At 40.1% G+C, this 18902-nt stretch overlaps 1 protein-coding gene across 1 annotated transcript in view; it reads right to left on the bottom strand.

Annotated features, from left to right (window-relative positions):
- Positions 1 to 3363: 3363 nt before the first annotated feature.
- The window catches only part of APOB (apolipoprotein B), a 36562-nt gene continuing 21023 nt past the window's right edge, over positions 3364 to 18902 (bottom strand). Inside the window, 5 exon segments of the mRNA XM_063915313.1 lie at positions 3364 to 5367; positions 6656 to 6839; positions 7467 to 7581; positions 7941 to 15368; positions 17524 to 17894. Of these exon segments, the coding sequence (XP_063771383.1) occupies positions 3553 to 5367; positions 6656 to 6839; positions 7467 to 7581; positions 7941 to 15368; positions 17524 to 17894 (9913 nt within the window). The 3' untranslated portion in view covers positions 3364 to 3552.

Here is an 18902-nt window from a genome sequence, read left to right as displayed (position 1 = left end):
AGGAAAGTAATGTGTAAGTAGCAGAGGGAATGCAGAGGTGTTGGGGCTCCGGGGGGGGGGGGGGGGGGGGGCGGGGGGGGGGGGCGGCACTCACTAGGCTATGCTGGAGAGTGATGTGCTGGTTATATGTAGGTGTTGGGGTGCTAGGTGACCCTGTGCAGAAATGTGAAAGTACGTGGAGACATCGAATAAACTGGTGATGTTTGTTGCTGGGCCCCTGGGGACACAGTAGACACAAATGGACACTATATACTGGTAATAGGTGAGAGATGGATTACTAGGGGCCCCTGAACCACTGGGCTGTGTAGCATGTAAATGTGTGTCCAGACATGGAATATACTAGTTATTTGGAGGTACTAGGCTTTGTTGGACAGTATATGCTTGTCATACAAGGAGCTGTGATGCTAGGGGCTGGGCAGTTGATGCTGGGGTTGTAAATACAGTATAGCAGTGTTGCGTGGTCATATTTTGGGGGTGGAGGGCATCATGAATGTACAGTAAGAAAGGTTGTGTAGGGACATTGGCTTTAATCTGACTGGTTGCATTGTGGTACAGGTCTATACTGGATGGCAATACGAATCATCATGTGTCCATATTGTTTCTGTACCCTAATAATCCAGCACCCCACTGTTACTGTATATGTCAAAGGTTAACCAAATTATGCGATGCCCTGGGTTCCGTATTTAGTGGTGAATGTCTAATTTGCGGGGCCCAGCAGGTTGTGTTTATATGGGTCCCTCTCTTTTTTTCAGAGTGGGGAACATTTTGTGCACTCCCACAGTAGTGATCACAGTACATCTCCTAGTAGATGTGTATTGAACCTCTCTGCTTCCAAATGGGGAACACAATTGTAACTTGTGGCTTACCTTAACTGTTTGTTTACAGTAACTGTGAAATCCAGGCGAGCACACATGTAATAATTACTGTAACACGTGTAATCAAGTTGGTGAAAGTGTTGTTTCATCATGAAACATGTTTGTCTCTCTCTCTCTCCCCTTTATTGTCATCCCCCTCTGGTTTCCTTCTCTCTCTGAAACTGTAACACAAACCAATCACAACAGGAGGGATGTTCACTGCCAACTCCCCCTAAAATAAAAGAATTGATCTGCCCCTGCTGGCACTGCTGTTTAAGGACTACTCTGCTCATCTCCAGACTCTTCCGCCTGCAGCAGCTCTCCCAGCAGCAGTGCGGCTATCGGGAGAGCTGCTGCTTGTGGCGGAGGCTGGTGATAAGCAAAATTGGTCTCCACACTGCCCAAGAGGAATCTCCCTAATCGGACCCCACTGCATAGTGGAGGTAGGACCTGCGCTGCTGCCTCCTCGTAGACTTTTGAGGGAAGAAGGCACAAACACAGCATGCACAGCAGGGAGGTGGTGATGACAGGATATAGTGCTATGGATTGTTTGAAGAAGGGGGACCCCAAATCTGTGTTTTTCTTAAGGCCACATGAGGTCTAAATGAGTGAGCTTAACAGGTTTACTAAAGACAGAGATAAATGGTTGAAGTCTGTGTACAATTACTGTGGCTGAAGCTGAGTGGCGCGCAGTAGAAAGCAGACAATGCGACGAGAAACTCAGCAACGCAGGATTCTGATAACCTGGAACTGAAGCGTTACTCAGGAGCCAGGGATAACAACAACTTGTAGCAAGCAAGAGCTAGGAGGTCAGGATGCAACTTGCTAGGAGTCAGAATTACATGCTCTGGCACAGGACAAAAAGGCAGACAAGGCTTAAATTGGGATTGCAGGTTTCTGATTGGTTGCTATTATCAGCTGAGGCAAGGAGCATCAGCTGACATGCTCCAACTTGGTGACGTCCATGCAACAGTTCACAAGGAAAGACAAACAGAAAATCCTGTTACACGCAAAAACAGCAATATAAAAAATACAATAATAGACATACAAAAATGAACAATAGATCCAGCAATATCTTTTATTTACATTGTTGCTTACTCCATGATCCATTGTTCATTTTTGTATTTCTATTATTAGATTTTTTTATATTGTTGTATATGGATAGTTATAAATAGTGACGGCCTGATTAAGTGGGGGAGTAAATGATTACTTCAAGGGTGTAACCATATGTCGTGATTTCAAGTTGGGATTGTACGAAGACATCAGTGATGGGCAACTGGCAGCCCTAGTGCCGCATGCAGCCCTACAAGTCTTCAGTCAGAGCCTGTTGACCTTCCTGTAAAGCTGTTCTATTTGTTTGTTAGAACTTGTAAACTTATTGAAATGCCAGGTGATATGTTATTACAGACAGGTGTCTCGTTAATATTTAATGTTAACTTATTACTCCGATTAAGAGCAAAGTGAGGTGCTTCTGAAGGGTAGGAGGTTGCCAATGCGATCCCTGTTGTGTTTCAGGTTGCTTAATGTCTATCACTGCTTTACATTATAAGAAGTGAAAAGTGTAGCGTTGTAAAAACTTAAACATAAAAATTTAAACAGCCTTGAATGTTTTTATCGACTTCATTCCAAATAATTTCTAAGCAGTTGTTAAAGGGAAAATATACTATTTACAGGTAGGATATATTGTTTCATAATGTTCTATAGTGGAGATAAGTCAGTCTTATGTCTCAGTACAATATGCATTTGCAGTATAAATATGAATCGAAGCTGCCATACTGTTTGCTTGGCAAAAGAAGAAATACATTTCAGGCCCAGATACCTATGGAATAGTGACGCCAAGTGGCTTATTATTATCATCGAAAATAGCAGAATCAACTCATTTTTTTTTTTACGACATTTTAACCCCTTGTCTGGCATGGTTGTGTGAGATGCAATCAGAGCCAGGTGTACTTTACCTGGCTTGGTTGCATCACATCTGATGCTTTTCTGGGAGGGGATCAAGGGGGACTCCAAGGGGAGATTTGTCACCAGTGGAGGAACATGTTTTTTTTTACTACTACGGGGTGTATGTGTGGGGGATGTCCAATTATAAGTATTTATACATATATAGACCACTAGGGGTTTTATTGCCAATTGGAGGGTGGGGAGTTATTTTATAATGGGGGTCTATGGTGCAAAACACCCCCCAGGGTATTTTTTTTTTTTAAATAAAATATTTGTAGATATAATTAAAAATGCTTTTTAAACCTTAATAAGTAATTTAAAAAAAAAACAATTTCTGAGTGGTTTTGTTGGGAAAAAACATCAGTTAAGTGGCTAAAAGAAACATCTCCTGGATAATGGAATGTCCTGGATCCAAACATCTATTTTTAATGTCCCATTACGCCATTAAGTAGCCGTATTTTGACACTTTAAAGAAAAGTCATTGAAGTCAAAGCTGATGATATATTTTAATGTTGATTCTAAATAATGAAAAGAAGTAGAGAAATTAGTTAAAATAAATGCCAGCTTATAACAAACAAAGTTTATTAGTTAACTTCAAGGAAATAAAGACAATTTTGTTATACTTTTTGTTTTGTTTTTTTCTTTCATTTACAAGAAACAATAATAGCTTCAAAACTTAATATATACTGATTGCTGTCATTTTAAAAACAGTGTAAAAACCTTATTCTCTGCTACTACAGTACATAATGTCCATTCAATTTTTTTTCCAGTGTCGGATGTTGTCAATGATTTGCTGTGCACTAACTTTTCCATCTTCTAGCTGTTTCTCGATAAAACTTTGCAGTTCTTCCCATTTCTTAGATCCTTTGTCAACACCGTCAAGTACCATTGAGCGTGCAATTTCCATCCTCTTAGCTATGATGTCACTTCTTACCTGGGGAATTTCATCAAAGGAGTCCCAGTTGAAGGGATGTGGGACTTCAACTTTAAGTTCTCCCTTTTGTGTTGATATATATGTCTTCATTTCTTCACTGGCAGAATTTTGAAAATTTTGCAACATTTGAGTGATGAATTCTACGAGCGAGTTGTACTTTTCGATGACCAGATCAATCAGATTGTTGGCTTCAATGAAGAACTTCTCATAAGAATTGAGAAGCTGTACGTAGGCTTCGTGTAGTTTTGTATTAATAAGCTGTGAATGTTCCAAAGCAGCTGTTTTGGCGGCATTTGACCAGTCACTAACTTTTTCATCTATTTTCAAAGAGATCTTCCTTACTTGCTCAAGTCCACGACCTTCTACATTGGTCGCTAGAACCTTGGCTTGCTCATAATACCCCTTTAAAAGTTTCTTCAAATTGTCTGCATGCTCTGAGATATTTATTCCATATTTTGCAGGCAGTTCCTTCAACGCATTGATGATGACCTGGAACAGTTCAAGTACTTTCTCTTCAATTTCATAATATTTCACGGACCATCCAACAACATTCGGGTCTAAATATTCTTCCCGTAAGGCTTTGGCATAAATGAGTAACTGCTTTAATTTCTCAGAAAGTTCTTCATATACGGTCCGGTAAAGTTTAAGCAGCTGGTCGGCGCTCTTTTCAATCCTGGCAGCATTATCACTAAGATATTGGACATACTTGGAGTTTACAGCATCACTATACATTTGCTGAGCTTGAGCTTTCATATCCTGATAGTTTCTCGACTTCAAAGCTTCAGTCAGTTTTTCCATTTTCAGTGAGGCCTCTCGGGTCAGGGTCTTCAGCTGCTGGAGATATTTTTCCAGGCTTAGGTTTTGGATATCAATAAACAACTTGTTGACAATCTGCTGGATTTCTTTCAAAATATCTTTGATGGCCAGGATTACTTGTCTGCCTTCAATGTTTGTGTTTGTACCAGGGATGTTGAAGTTAGCATTATTCAAGGACTGAATGACGGAATCAAGAAGTTGTTGGATCTGCTTCATATTTTCATCAATAATGTATGTTGTCGACTTCATGAACATGGCAAACAGCTCCTCACCTGTGTAACTCCTCTGTTGGCTTGGCAACTGAAAGCGTGTGCTCTTCAGAAACGTAATAGCTGCATCAATCACATCTCTCACTGCATTGTGGTAGCCTCTTATTACAGTAATGAATTTGTCATAAACCTTGGCTCCCATCTCTCCGTCACTCAGGAGAAAGGACATATCTGCGGGTTCCTGGTACCACTGTTGCGCTTTATTGAAGGCGTCTGCATAGTTTCTGCTGGCACCTCTGGCTGCCGACTGCAGCTGATATTTCATCTGGTCAATCTGATTGGAAGCAGATCTGTATGTTGATGAAACCCTGCTATGTAAAAGTTCTTTCATCTTTAGGTTGGCCTCTTTCATGTCCATTCCTAAGTGCTCCCGGTGGTATTTGTTGACGCAGTTGTAGATGGAGTCTGACATCTTCGGTAATCTTTCCTTCAAACCATTGAGAACATCCTGGGCAGCGTCTTCGCGCCAGTTAAGTTTGTTCTGAAGTCTTTCTGCCATTTTGAGTGATATTTCGTTTTTCAGAATCAATGTGTCCTTCCCAGGTGATGCCTGGAGGAAAGATAAAGAACGTTATTAGCACTAAGTACGAAATTTATTTATCCTGCAGCTAAAATTGCCATAGGAATAGACTCTCATCTAAAGATACCTTTGCATTATGTCCATGACTTTTTAACAGAGATCTATGTAATGCCGAAATATTGCATTGGTTTTAAAACATGTCTATGACTAAGCTACTGTATATTATAATATAAAACATGTTAGTAAATACAAGGATGCTCTTTATCATGGCCTATTCATAGTGGAAGAATTATATTTACTGAAATGTTTGCAAAACTGAGTAAATTGTTATTCTTTATTTTTTATTAATAGGGGGTGGCCTTGGACTGCACATCCTAATTTGAAAGGTGCAACCATGCTAAGACTTGTAGTTCCACACAGAAAAAAAGAGAAAATGGAGGTGTACATTTTAAGTATTATGCATTGCTGATCTGAATAATTATAATTAACTCGGCAATATAAGAGTGCTTAGCATTATTTCGGCCAAAAATATAGGCCCACCAACCGCAACCAGGTGACCTCATCTGGTAGGTCCCTAACACTGAGGTTCAAGTCCAGGGCATGGGATCCCCTCCAGGCCAGCACAAGCCAACCGTCCCAAGGCATCACATTAGTGAGATGTTTAAGTGTTACGTAAGTAGCAGTAGCAGCGGCTACAGTATGTGTTGAGAGTGTTACTGAGGTGAGTGGTAATAATTAGCGTGTTAAAAGTGTCACGTTGGTAAAAAAAAAAACTATTTAGATGCTTAGAAAGTTTTAGATAAAATGTTACAATATACAATAATTTTATTTTCCGCAAGACCTCATAAGAGGCACAAGAGATGATATAACATCACATGGTGCATGGCACTAATAAATAACGGCATTATAACCCCGGCATTCTGAGTTGTTGAGTAATATGGGCTGCTGGCCATCCCTTAACATTATGACTGATAGCATGAAGCAGTCTATATGTATTTAGAACGGGGAATATTATGTGAATTACCCTCAATATAATAATCAAAGTGATCTGTCCCGTTTGTGTTGTGCACTCCCCCAACGTCTCCCATGGTAGTAATGGAAATGGAACAGATCAACAGGAAAGGAAAGAAGGAATATTGCACAGACAATGAAGCAAGTATAGCGGGGAAGGGGCGGAGAGTGGTTAACCCATAACAACACATGTAGCCTATAGATTGCCTTTGGAAACAAACAGTTCCTTAATAAAAGAATGGGTTATTATGACTTCATCTCTGTTCTACTATACTGGGACATCCAAAAAATTTCATGAAATACTCACAAGAGAGCGACTGTATACTTTCATTTTGATAGTCTTGGCATCTTTTTCAACCACAAGGCCGAGCATTCCAGTAGATGGGGATGATATAGATGAGGAAATCCCATTGCTGTCATGTTTACATGATATCTGGACATCCGTGAATGTTGGGCTTATAATTCCTAATTCTAATTTGTGGTTCGCCATCCTAACAAACGTGAACAAGACATTTAGAAGCCATATTTTTCAAACAAACGTTGATTTGTATGATAAAAATAGTATTGACATATAAACAGAAATGGGTTTGTGACAGGTGTACTTCATTTATGTGATTTATATTATTAGTTTTATATACAGAAGTAGCCACACTCATTGTGGCTGCACATGGTTGGGATTAGGTTGCCGCGTTTCACGTACACCTATGTGCGTGCGTATATTCACACCCGCGATGCATACACATTGCATTTCCTAGTTGTGGGGCGAATAGGAACTGCCAGGCACAGCTAGTCGTTGCTGCAATGCGTATTCAAATGCGGCAACAATGAACTTGGCTACATCTCTATATAGATCTTCAGACAATACAACAATACAAACAATACATTTTGTCAAGTCGCTCCGAATGCCGCCCCTATAGTATGTATAATATTTCCCCCACAGATGTGCGAGGTAAATTGGAGGGCACCGGAGCACAGTTGCTTATTTACACTATAGAGTAACGGCTTTTGGGACTATATAGATATATATATAGCTACATACACATATGTATAATATATACATATAATATATATATATATATAATTTTATGTAATATCAAATAGGAAATGGATGTTGTTACCTCAGTCCAGTAAATGTAGCTTCATGCTTCCAATTTGCGCTCAGGTCGACATGTGAAAGACTACCCTGCCCTAATACAATCAGATCTCTTCCATTTAATAAGCTGCCGACTGAAGCTGCAAATATAATACAAAAAAATAACAGTTCAGTTAAAAATCAAATATTACCAATAAGGATGTTCCTAGATCTTATGTTGTTTCAAATCTCTGTCACCAACAAGACATTTTGTTATTTATAAACTTTGAGCAATATTAAGATAGTTTACAAATTCAACTGAAGATAATTTACAAATTCAAGTAATACATCTGAATTAAAAACATTGAGGTTCTATGATTACTTTTATTACATCTATTCTCTCCAATCATATGTCAACTTTTTGTCTGCTCATTAACTGTGGTTCCATAAAAATGTGGTAGCAGTTTTATTTCATACAAAAATCAACTGTTTCTACAAAGTAAAAAAAGGAGAGACTCACCATCCAGGTCAAACTCCAGAAATCGAAGTGTGGAACTGCTGGTGGCATCTACAGAGCCAACGAAAGCATCTGGATTGTTTGCCAGCTTGTTTGTCCATGTCAGATTGTAGATTGGAGTAGTAAACTTGACAGATCCAGATAAAGAGCCAAATGCTGGGATGTAAATTCCTGCCGGCAGTCTCAGTTTAACCGGTGGGAACACAACACTCTGTGGTGGGATTTCAATTGTTGGTAGGTCAATGTCGGCTATCTTGTTGAACAAGCTGTTTAAATCAAAGTTATAGAAGCTTTTGGGAAGAGTGTATTTGGACATGGTTACTTGATATTGTGGTATAGACAGCTCAATGAAGGGTATGCTAGAATCTCTTTCTGCAGTGTATAACAGATTGATGTAGGTAGCAGGAAACTTAACTTCTGGTAGTGATAACGGAAGATGCATTGCGTTTGACAATGTCATTCCTGGAAATGTCATGGTGTAACCATCTCCAAGGCTTTCAGATGGAAAAGGGTAGAAAAACCCATTGTTATTTTTTGTGTAAATTACTGTTGTCGATGCATTTAGATACTGTTTTTGATCAGCGCGTGTTGTCACATCAAATTTCAAGATATCCCACAAGCTTTTTTCATAGACTGGAAGGATAATTGATTTCAGGAAATCCACGTTGCCTTGCACTGATCCACCGAAATCCAGTTTTGCATCTGTTTGGTCATTGGATAGCTGAATGTTATGAGCCAAGATAAGGGACTCTATTACACCATTCCCTTTCATGCTAAATTCTTGTTTTTCACCCTTAACATTTAGTGAAATGTCTTGGTTTAGTGATTCAATAAAGAAATTAGGTTGGTTAACCTGAACTTTAAGATCTGCCAGCAGACTCCAAAGTGCCAGTTCTAGCGTTGCTTTACCACTTTGCTGTCCTCTTGATGTAAAAAATGGTCCAAATATTAAATTATTTTCTCCCTTATGTTCCCAAACTGTGTATATGCGACTGGTAGATGTTTCAATAGCAAGATTCTCTGTGAAGTCCACGGTTCCCAAGCCCTCTGCTCCAGAGTTGGACACAAGCTTGACGGATGACCTAAGGTTATTGGAATTCATGTAAGTATTTGCATCACTGGTAAACCTTGCATAAAATGGCTGACGTGTCAAAAGGGTTCCCCTTAGATCTCCAATAGTTCTTGTCTCTAGTGAAAAGTAGGATGTAAGGCCTTCAAGATTCAGTGTGTGGTCCAGTTGTCCTTTAGCTGTATTACCATAAGGTACAATTAAATCATAAGACAGGGTCATTTTTGAAGTAACTGTAGGCTTTGTCTTTGTGTTCCCAGTCAGTTCTTGCTTGAATGTACTTTTCAAAATCTGGGTATCCATTTTGGCGTTTGTGATAACCGATGCTTCCACATTTTTCTTTCCAAATGATATAGAACTTTCATGTTTTCCTTCACCGAATGCAGTTTTCAGAGCCAGCGCAGTAGCTAGTTTTAGCCCTCTCTTTCTAGTAAGCCCAGTTGTGCCATCAATGTTGAATGCAAGAGCATCTAAGACAGAGGTGGAGGCTACACTTACCCTCGCAGAGATATCAGACTGATTGTATATTCCAGCACTTGTTGTGAGTGAAATTACATTTGACTTAAAGAAGAAATCATAAGTGAGGTTTCCCATTGCTGGAATGAAAATACTGCTCTGCCCACTTGGCAGTTTAATCCTGGGAAGAGAAAGCCTGCGTAAGCTGTTGGGAACATGTAATACTGGTAGTTCTGGAGAAGGTAGCACTAATTTGTAACTTGGGATAGAGAACCCAATAACTGGTACTACAAAGCTTGGTGTGCTTATTTCTTTAGGAACTATATAGCCGAAGGCTGGAAGTTCAGCAGAGAAAGAAGATACTTCAATATTCACAAATGGTATCTTATAACCAGGGATCCTAAATGTTCTTGGAATTTTGTTAACTTGATTGTCCACTCTGTACTTATCAATCTTTACTTTGGCTTGGTTATAGGAGTCCATCAAGACGTTCAATGTTTTGTCTCTCCCAACTTCAAATTTCTGGTTAAGGGTCTTCATATTTGTATTTATTGAATCAAAGAGTTTCTCTAGTGGTAAAGGAATGGCATGCATGTCTTTATTCTTCTGATATTGAAGTTTTATGTTCAGATCAATATTCTGTCTGGTTGTTGTCAGCAAATTCTTCAAGCCGCTTCGTTCCCAAAGAGAAAATTCCCGAACCTGTGGCGTTTTCATTGATGTGTATGGGATCTGGATTTCTGGGATGGAAACTGGGATTGTTAAGAAGTCAAGGTTAGCCTCCCCATTCATTGCCAGACCAGCAGCAATATTTTCTTCATTATTGGTCAGTGAAATAGTGTGAGACACTTTGTATTGGTTGAACCGTCCATTAGCTTTCCATAACACTTGCTGGATATTGGGGTCGAGTATAAAGTCATAGTTGTTTAAGAATTCAATCTTGCCAGTTAATTCCATGGGGAAACTAATTTTTAGATTCCCATTGTTAGCAGTGACCAGTTTTATTTCAAATGGTCTTGTTAAAAACTCAAAGTTGTTGTTTATGGTTCCAGTGGCTCGTCCTAATAATTCTGTGTTATGAGTGGCTTGAAGTGCTATCTTCATATCATTAACCTGGATACTTCCTTTAACGGTAGCAATACTGTTACCAATGCTAGGTGACTCAGCTTTTGAAATAGCTTCAATAGTTAAAGAATTTAGGAATACTGAATTATATTTCAGGCTTTGATCCAGTTTTAGATATTTATCAATTATTTTGTTGGTTCCTGAAACTTCAATGCTGCCACCTCTTAAGTTGAACTTGAGGTCTGCTTGGTGGGTGCCATCATGTGAAAAAAGTGGACAGGCCCAATTCCAGTTCCCTTTACCAGAAGAAGTGACTGAAATGCGTCCAATGTCCACTGTTGTGTCAATATCATTTTGGAGGTCAAGCTGACTTGAAAAATCAAATTGTGGAATATTCAACCTGTGAGAATATTTGGTATTCACATCAGCAGTGATTCTTTTCTCTACTTTCAAGATAATGGAGTTTTCTAAATCAGCTGAGTTCTTCTCGGTTTTGAAGTTAACCTTGGTTTGGACTTGCGTCTGAATGTGACTTGATGTGAAAGCAACTTCACTAAAGTGATCTAATTTAACATGTTTGTTAGATAACAACACAGTTTCTTTAAGAACTAACTGCTCCATCAAGGGTGCAGAAATCCGACTGTCAGCTCTGAATGTAAAAGCCAAAGCCTCCACCATTGATGTTGCTTCTGCTGTCAGGGAAGCAACCATTTCTGGTGTTTTTGCAGAAACAGTGACATTATTAACCTCACTTGAAGTTAACATTGTAAAAAATGGAGATGTTACTTTGAATGAACTGGAAAACTTGCCAAATGTTGGAATAGAAACAGTATGAGGAATTTTTGGGAGCTGAAATTCTGGTATCTGTATATCAGGAAATTGGAAATTTTCCAAGTTTAGTTTTGGGATTTTATACTCTGGTAGCTGCATATTAGGTAGAGAGATTTCTGGAATGGTAAATTCAGGAAGCCCCATGTCGCTCATCTGTAGATCTCTCAATAATACATCTGAAGATGGCCACTTGTAGTCACTTGAAATAATTTGATCAATTATTCTTACAATTTTCAGTTTGATATCATTCAAATCAATTGTGTATGATGGTACTCTGTAGATGTTCAACAGAGTGAATTCAGGTGTGACAAACCTTGTTGGAATTTCAATATTTTTCAGCTTCCTAAAGTTGATTTCCACAGATTGGACCCACAAATCAGTGAATGGTACATTAAAGGATGGTGTTCTGAATGTTGCATCTCTGAGAGTCCGGAGGCTTACTTCGAATGCAGGAATACTAATATAGCCCAATTTAATCTCCGGCACAACAAATCCTTCTTCTACAAAGACTTTTACCTTTTCAGCCCACTCCTGAATATTGTTTTCTTCTGCAAATCTGGTAATCTTGCCAGCCAGGAAGCTCCACTGATCTGTTATGAACATCACTAACCTACTGTAAGCCTGGCTAACCTGTTTTAGATATCTCTGGAATTCCTCTTTAATGTTCATGGAGTATATTCTGTCTCTGACATCTTCAAGATGTTCAATTGTCCTTTTCTTCCATTCAATTAACACCGTTGAGGACATGATATCCTCATACCATTGCATGATTGCAGCAATCCTAGTGTCTCTTACTTGTTGAAGATACTCAGCAGCCACCGATCTGATGTTATTCAGATATTGTCTTAAGGCTTCTGCCTTTTGTGGCAGCTCCAGTGCCCTTAGCTTTTTATTTATTTCTTCAGTCATCTCTCTTATCCAGTTGTTGAAGTCATCCACAAACTTTTCATAATTAAAAGACCTCATTTTCTTTACTATCATATCGAGATAATAATTAACGTCATCGATAAGCTTCTGAAAGTCATAGTCTCTCACTTGCTTGACTTTGGCATCAACAAAAGCAAGTACTTTTTTGTAATGCAGCTTGATATCAATGTCACTCAGCATATTTATTACAGTTTCAATTGTCTCCCTGACCCTCTGGTGGTTAAGAAACTCAGCAAACTTTTCTATGAGGACTTCAATTTTTTTGTCAATGTCATATGTTGCCACAATGTCTTGGAGTTTGTCAATGACTGCATTTATTTTCTCACTCACTTCCAATTCCTCCAGTTGGGTCAGAATAAGGTTTTTAACTTGCTCTATAATAAATCTGATGTTCTCAAAGGGCAAAGCATTTTTTATCATATCTCTGTACTTCGATATCTCAATGGATTGCAGTAGTTCTTTAACATTTTGAGTGATTTGGTCAATATCAATTCTCTGGATATAATTCTGTATTTCTTGTAATAATCTCTTTAGGTTAGCTTTAATTTGGTACAAGTCATCAACATTTTGAATCCAAGCAGACAAACTTTGTCCCAATTCATTAACGTTGATTTTCTCAATTAAGATTTGTATGTTCTGGATCATTTCAAGAGTTTTTTCTCGCACTCTGTATTCCTTGTCTAGGGCTTTCAGTTTTTCAATACATATTTGAATTAACTTCTCAGCGGACTTCATAAGCTGATCAAGGTCAAAATTCTCTCTGGCATATCTGTTCACTTCGTTCAAGTAATTCTGCAAATTCAGTTCCACCCATCTGAAATTATTTTCAATTGCTGCTTGAAGTTCCTCAGCTGTGATTTTAAATTCTTTGGATAAGGAAATCATTCTTTCCCTTGCTACACTAACTTTGCTTTCTATGTCCAAATTGTTAACATAGTCATTTACTTTTTGGCTGGCTGTGTCCAAAGCCCTCTTGTACCTTTCTACATATTGGTCAATATTTATGTCTTTTAATGAATTCTGAAGAGCTTGCAGGGTGGTAAGTAAAGCCGTTCTTATTTTCTCAAAATACAAAGACATGTTCTCAATGAAAGGTAGGCTAATGACGTGCATGTCTTTATTCTTGTCATACTTTATGTATCCAGAAATGCCAAATTCTTGAGGACTGTTAACACTGTCTCTTAGGTTTAGAGAGTCGATTGGATTAAATCTGACGAATGGCAGATGGACCTCTCTGTCCAATATGGAGAGGTCTGCTAGTGTTTGCCCACTAACCTCAACTCCAATGCTATCGGCATTATTATAGGCACTAATATCTTGATTGTATGTGTTTTGGTTCAGACGACTCTTCAGCTTCCATGAACTTAGCTGCTCTGCAGGTGTGAACAGGACAGTAATCTTGTAGTCTACTAGAGTTTCATGCACCTTGCCTTTTCCAAAGGAGTGGCTAGTGGATCCTCTGTAATCATGAACCAAATTAAAGGCTAGGGGCTCTGCTTTTAAGATGAACTTGCTGTAAAGCTGTCCGGTCTGCTCTCCAAAAATCATAAGTCTTCCATCGCCATTGGTCTGAGAGTCAATTGTGATTGTGAATGGCTCTACCACAGAGCGAATCCTGTTAGTGAAACGCATAGACTTTGATTCAGAGTTTGTGTTGCTGGTAAGTGAGGCAGAGAAGCCAGCAATGTCCACAGCGAATCTATGAGTGTGGGCAGTTCCTTGAATATTTGCCACTGTGTCTGTGTTCAGGTTGGCTTCCATTTTACCGATGGTGAAGCCATAGGAATGCTTTATTTCATCTTTGTTGAATGCACCTCTTACATTGCCATTGAAATTCATTTTAAAGGCTTCTAGCTGCACTTGACCTCTGTTGGTTAACTCAAGTGCACCATATTGCAGTTCATTATTCAAAAGAGCGGTCATCGTATAAGGTTGCATTTGGAAGTCAAACCTATGCTTGTGGAATCTGTCAGGGCTAAAGGAGTTTTCAAATTTAGAGGTAAGTTGTAAATTGTATCCAGCAATGCTTAGATCATTGCTGATCTCCAGTTTTATCTTATCAAAGGAACCCATTAAGTTGTTAGTGAACTTCAGTCCTTCGGGATTAACCTTAAAGCTCAATAAGTGTGTGCTGTCCATGCTGTAAAGAGCAACATGGTGCACGCTACTCAAATAAAGTTCACTTAGGGAAGCCCTTCCATCAACAGATATCTTTGCATTATGCTCTCGGCATCGGGTATTCGCCGTCATTTTCATTGCCGCTCCAGATAACCCAATGGCAGCATTCAACTCACTCTCAAGCACAAAAGGACTGTAGTTGACACTGGTAGTTGCACTGGTGGTTAGGCCATCCATGTTGATTTTCAGGGTGCCCTTGTGTGCGCTTCTGCTCCCCTGGTTATTGAAAGTGATATCTGAATTCAGTTCAAGACCAACATTGTTGAGAGAACCAGTCAGAAGGGTGTAGAACCTGTTGCGCTTGTAGGTAGCCTGATACTCTGAGCGTACTGCAGCCCTTGCGCTTGACAGCATGACCTCAAATTTATTCAGTCCAACTAAGTTGTTGTAATTTCCATTAGTGTCACACTTTAGAGACAACTCTCCATTCCTATGATCTAAGGTCATGGCATTAATGAGTGCTCCATCTTGAAAGTCAGTAGTTGATGTTATTGTGGTTGCCTCTGTTAGAAACATTCCCGACATTTTGTTTGTTGCTTTCAAGAAAGATGAATCAAACTTATAGTTGGATTCTAATTTTTTCTGGCCGGTTTCAGTGTTGAATGTGCCCACTAGCAGTAAGTCTTGGTTTGCAAAGAATGATGCCAAAGTAAACCGATCATTGCCCTCTCCCTCTACTGTCAAAATGTTATTATTAATTGATGACCGGACGGAGGCCGCTCCAGATAATTCAAGTCCCAGGATACTCCTGGCCTGGTATGAACCGGAGCCTTTATACCACTGGCTACTTTTGAAGTTGTACAATTCATTGATTCTCATGCTTGCATCGAGTAGAGTGTGATGTAATGATTTCTCTATGGAGACGGTTAATGTGTTCATCGGATCATAGGACGACATTGCAGAACCTGTCATAGTAAAAATAAATGAGTAAATATATATTAAGTTCAAGTGCCATTTTTCAGTTCAAATGGATTTGTCAATTTCAATACTGTATTTGGATGGAACGGCAAATAAATATGTGCTGTGTAATAACACTGGTATTGACATACAGAAATGTGTTGCACAGTGGTTGTAAGGACTATATTCATGAAAGTGCAGCTTAATGAGTTATTCACTTGGAACCTGTGACATCACAGAGGCAGTGAAATCGTTGAGGCAGTAACATTGCTGAGACAGTGAAGTCACTGAGGCAGTTACACCTCTGAGACAATAAAATCACTGAAGCAGTAACATCACTGAGACAGTGGAATCAATGAGGCAGTAACATCACTGAGACAATAAAATCATTGAAGCAGTAACATCACTGAGACAGTGAAGTCAATGAGGCAGGAACATCACTGCAACAGCGGAGTCACTGAGGCAGTAACATCCCTGGGGCAGCGGAGTCACCGGGGCAGTAACATCACTGAGACAGTGGAGTCAGTGAGGCAGTAACATCACTGGGGAAGTGGATCAGTGGGGCGTAACATCACCAAGGCAGTGAAATCATTGAGGCAGTAACATCGCTGAGATGGCAGCATCAATGGGGCAGCGGAGTCACTGAGACAGTAACATCATTGAAGCAGTAACATCGTTGAGACAATGGAGTCAATAGGGCAGTAACATCACTGTAGCAGTGGAGTCACTGAGGCAGTAACATCACTGAGACAGTAGAGTCAGCGAGGCAGTAACATCACTGAGGCAGCGGAGTCAGTGAGGCACCAACATCACTAAGACAGTGGAGTCACTGAGGCAATAACATAACTGAGACAGTAACAACAATGAGACAGTAACATCACTAAGACAGTAACATCACTGTGATAGTGGACACAATAAGACAGTAACATTGCTGCAGCAGCGGAGTCACTGAGGCAGTAACATTACTGAGACAGTGGAGTCCATGAGGAAGCAACATCACTGGGAAAGCAGAGTCACTGAGACAGTGAAGTCAGAGAGGCAGTAATATCACTGTGGCAGTGGAATCACTGAGGCAGGGCCATTATTGGGACAGTGGCATCACTGAGGCAATAACATCTATGAGGCTGTTTAAAATCACAGTAGCAATTCAAAAATATTTATAACTCACAAATGAATGTAAACAGAAGTATGAAATAAGTATGAATTATGGTGCGTACACACTGGCCGATATATCGTCCGTTCTCTTGAACGGCCGATATATCGCGGGTCCAACGGCCAGTGTGTACGAGCAATATGTCTGTGAACTCCGCTGTTCACAGACATATCGCGTAATCCCTGCTGCACAGCCGACGGCCAATATATCGTTAGATATATTGGCACGTCAGTATGTGTGTACGGGCGGTCTACACAAGCTGCAGCAGCCAGAGGTGACTGACAGCTGAACTGGGTGGGCGCATGTAAATGACATCAGTCAGTCCCCGACGGATCGGACAGTGGCCCTCATTCCGACCCGATCGCACGCTGCACTTCATCGCAGCGGTGCGATCGGATCTGGAATGTGCACGCGCGTCGTTGCACGGCGACGGCAACGACGCTGACAGCGGAGAAAGCGGTCGCAGCCGCGACCGCAAGAAGATTGACTGCCGGAAGGCGTTCTGGAGCTTCAACTGACCGTTGGAGGCCGTTTTCGGGGAGTGGTAAGAAAAACGCAGGCGTGTCCAGGTGAACGGAGGGCGGATGTCTGAAGTCAAAGCTGAGCCCATCATCGCTGGATCTGTCGCACAGGGTAAGTATATCCAGGGCTGGTCTTGATTTGTGAGAAACTTTTTTAGCATAGCAGGGCTGCACAAGCGATCGCAGCCCTGCTATGCTAAAATACACTCCCCCATAGGCGGAGATTATTTGATCGCACCAGCAGGAAAAAGTTGCTGGCTGCGATCAACTCGGAATGAGGGCCAGTGTGTATGAAAGGCACCATGCCCAAACCAGCTTTAGATATATCTGCAGACTAATCGATCATATATCTGTAGGTGTGTACCCAGCTTAAGTGGGCTTTAAAATGGACTTCGGAAATAGTTATTTCACGATGATTTTTGCTTTAAGCAAATGTATTAATACTTTACTATAATAAACTAATAATAATGATGAAGAAGAAGGGCTTACCTTCAATGTTATAAGATAAAATCTCCAAACTAGAATCTGCTCTCATTTGATACCTAGAACTGAATTGCTGTTGAGCATTGCTGGAAGTGTTCCCTCCGGTGTAAGATGCAGACCAGTTGTAATAGTTGCTGTTTATGTTGGATGAAAGATCCAGATATCCAATTAAGGGCACTTTTAGTTGGTAATACTCTGGAATAGTGAAGGCCGGAATCTTGAATTCCTTGGATGGGACTCTTAATCCCACTGACTCTAGTTCCAGAGGTGGTGACCATATATTCGGAACTACCTCGTGAGATAACTTTCCACCAAAGGGCAATGGGATATTGATGGAAATACTGTCTTTGTTGAATTGGTATCTGATTCTTCCGTCACTGTTAGTAGTTAAAGATGTTTTCACTTGTTAAGAAAGTTTTAAGCAAATTTAAATGCATTCAATTATTGTGACATGTCAGAGAATGGAGAACTGTAGTAGTTACCTTTTTGACATTTTTAATGTAAAAAAGTTAGACTAATGGTGTATACACATGGTGAGATATTTTCTTACGATTTTGACTATATAGACAAAATCGTAAGAAAAATTAGTGCAGATCGCAAGGTGAAAGTCACCTTGCGATCCCGATGCGATGCCGACGCGCGGTCGGCATCGCAAGCCTAGATAGACTGTGCAGGCAAGTCATTTTTGACTATCTCGTTAGTCAAAATTGACACTTAGCCAAAATCGCACATAGTCAGTATCGCAAGCACACTCATTATATGCTTGCGATATCGACTTAGTCCCTGTCGCATAGTGGGAATCGGGGTTAGCCCGAATCTCACCGTGTGTACACACCTTTACAGTACTCAGACCACAAGTCAGAAGTTTCTGCCATATTTCCGTGAAAGTTCATCCCACTTCTCATGTTAATGACTTAGATCAATTAAAAATCTGCCGTAAAACCCCCACATCGTACAACTAAACATTTTAAACTTCCACTATCTGTTTATATATCACTCCTCTCTAAAATAGACAATGGGAGTGGATCATCTGTTAGTTAATCTAGGCTTCCGCCTAGGTCCCAAATTATGTTAACACTGTTTTTATGTGTTTCATCAAATGGAAGATGGGGAAGGGAGTGGCTTGGTTCTCTGGGGTCTTAATAGGACTCTGCGGTAATGTTTCTGGTATCACAGTATTGTGTTCGCCAGCAGTCAATACATTTTCATAGGGGCTCATTGCTTACTTCAGATCCCGATTAGCAATGTCTGAGGTGATATATACATTTTATATCCCCTTAGCAGTTAGCTTCCCGATAGACGGGACACAGACGGTCGATATATACCGATGCTGGGATCCTGAAGTATGTGGCAATGCCGGCGTCGATTCCTACGCTGCATGGGAT

The sequence above is a fragment of the Pseudophryne corroboree genome, chromosome 4, assembly GCF_028390025.1.
Source record: "Pseudophryne corroboree isolate aPseCor3 chromosome 4, aPseCor3.hap2, whole genome shotgun sequence".
NCBI classification, from domain to species: Eukaryota; Metazoa; Chordata; class Amphibia; order Anura; family Myobatrachidae; genus Pseudophryne; species Pseudophryne corroboree.
This window is presented reverse-complemented; position numbering and strand designations above follow the sequence as displayed.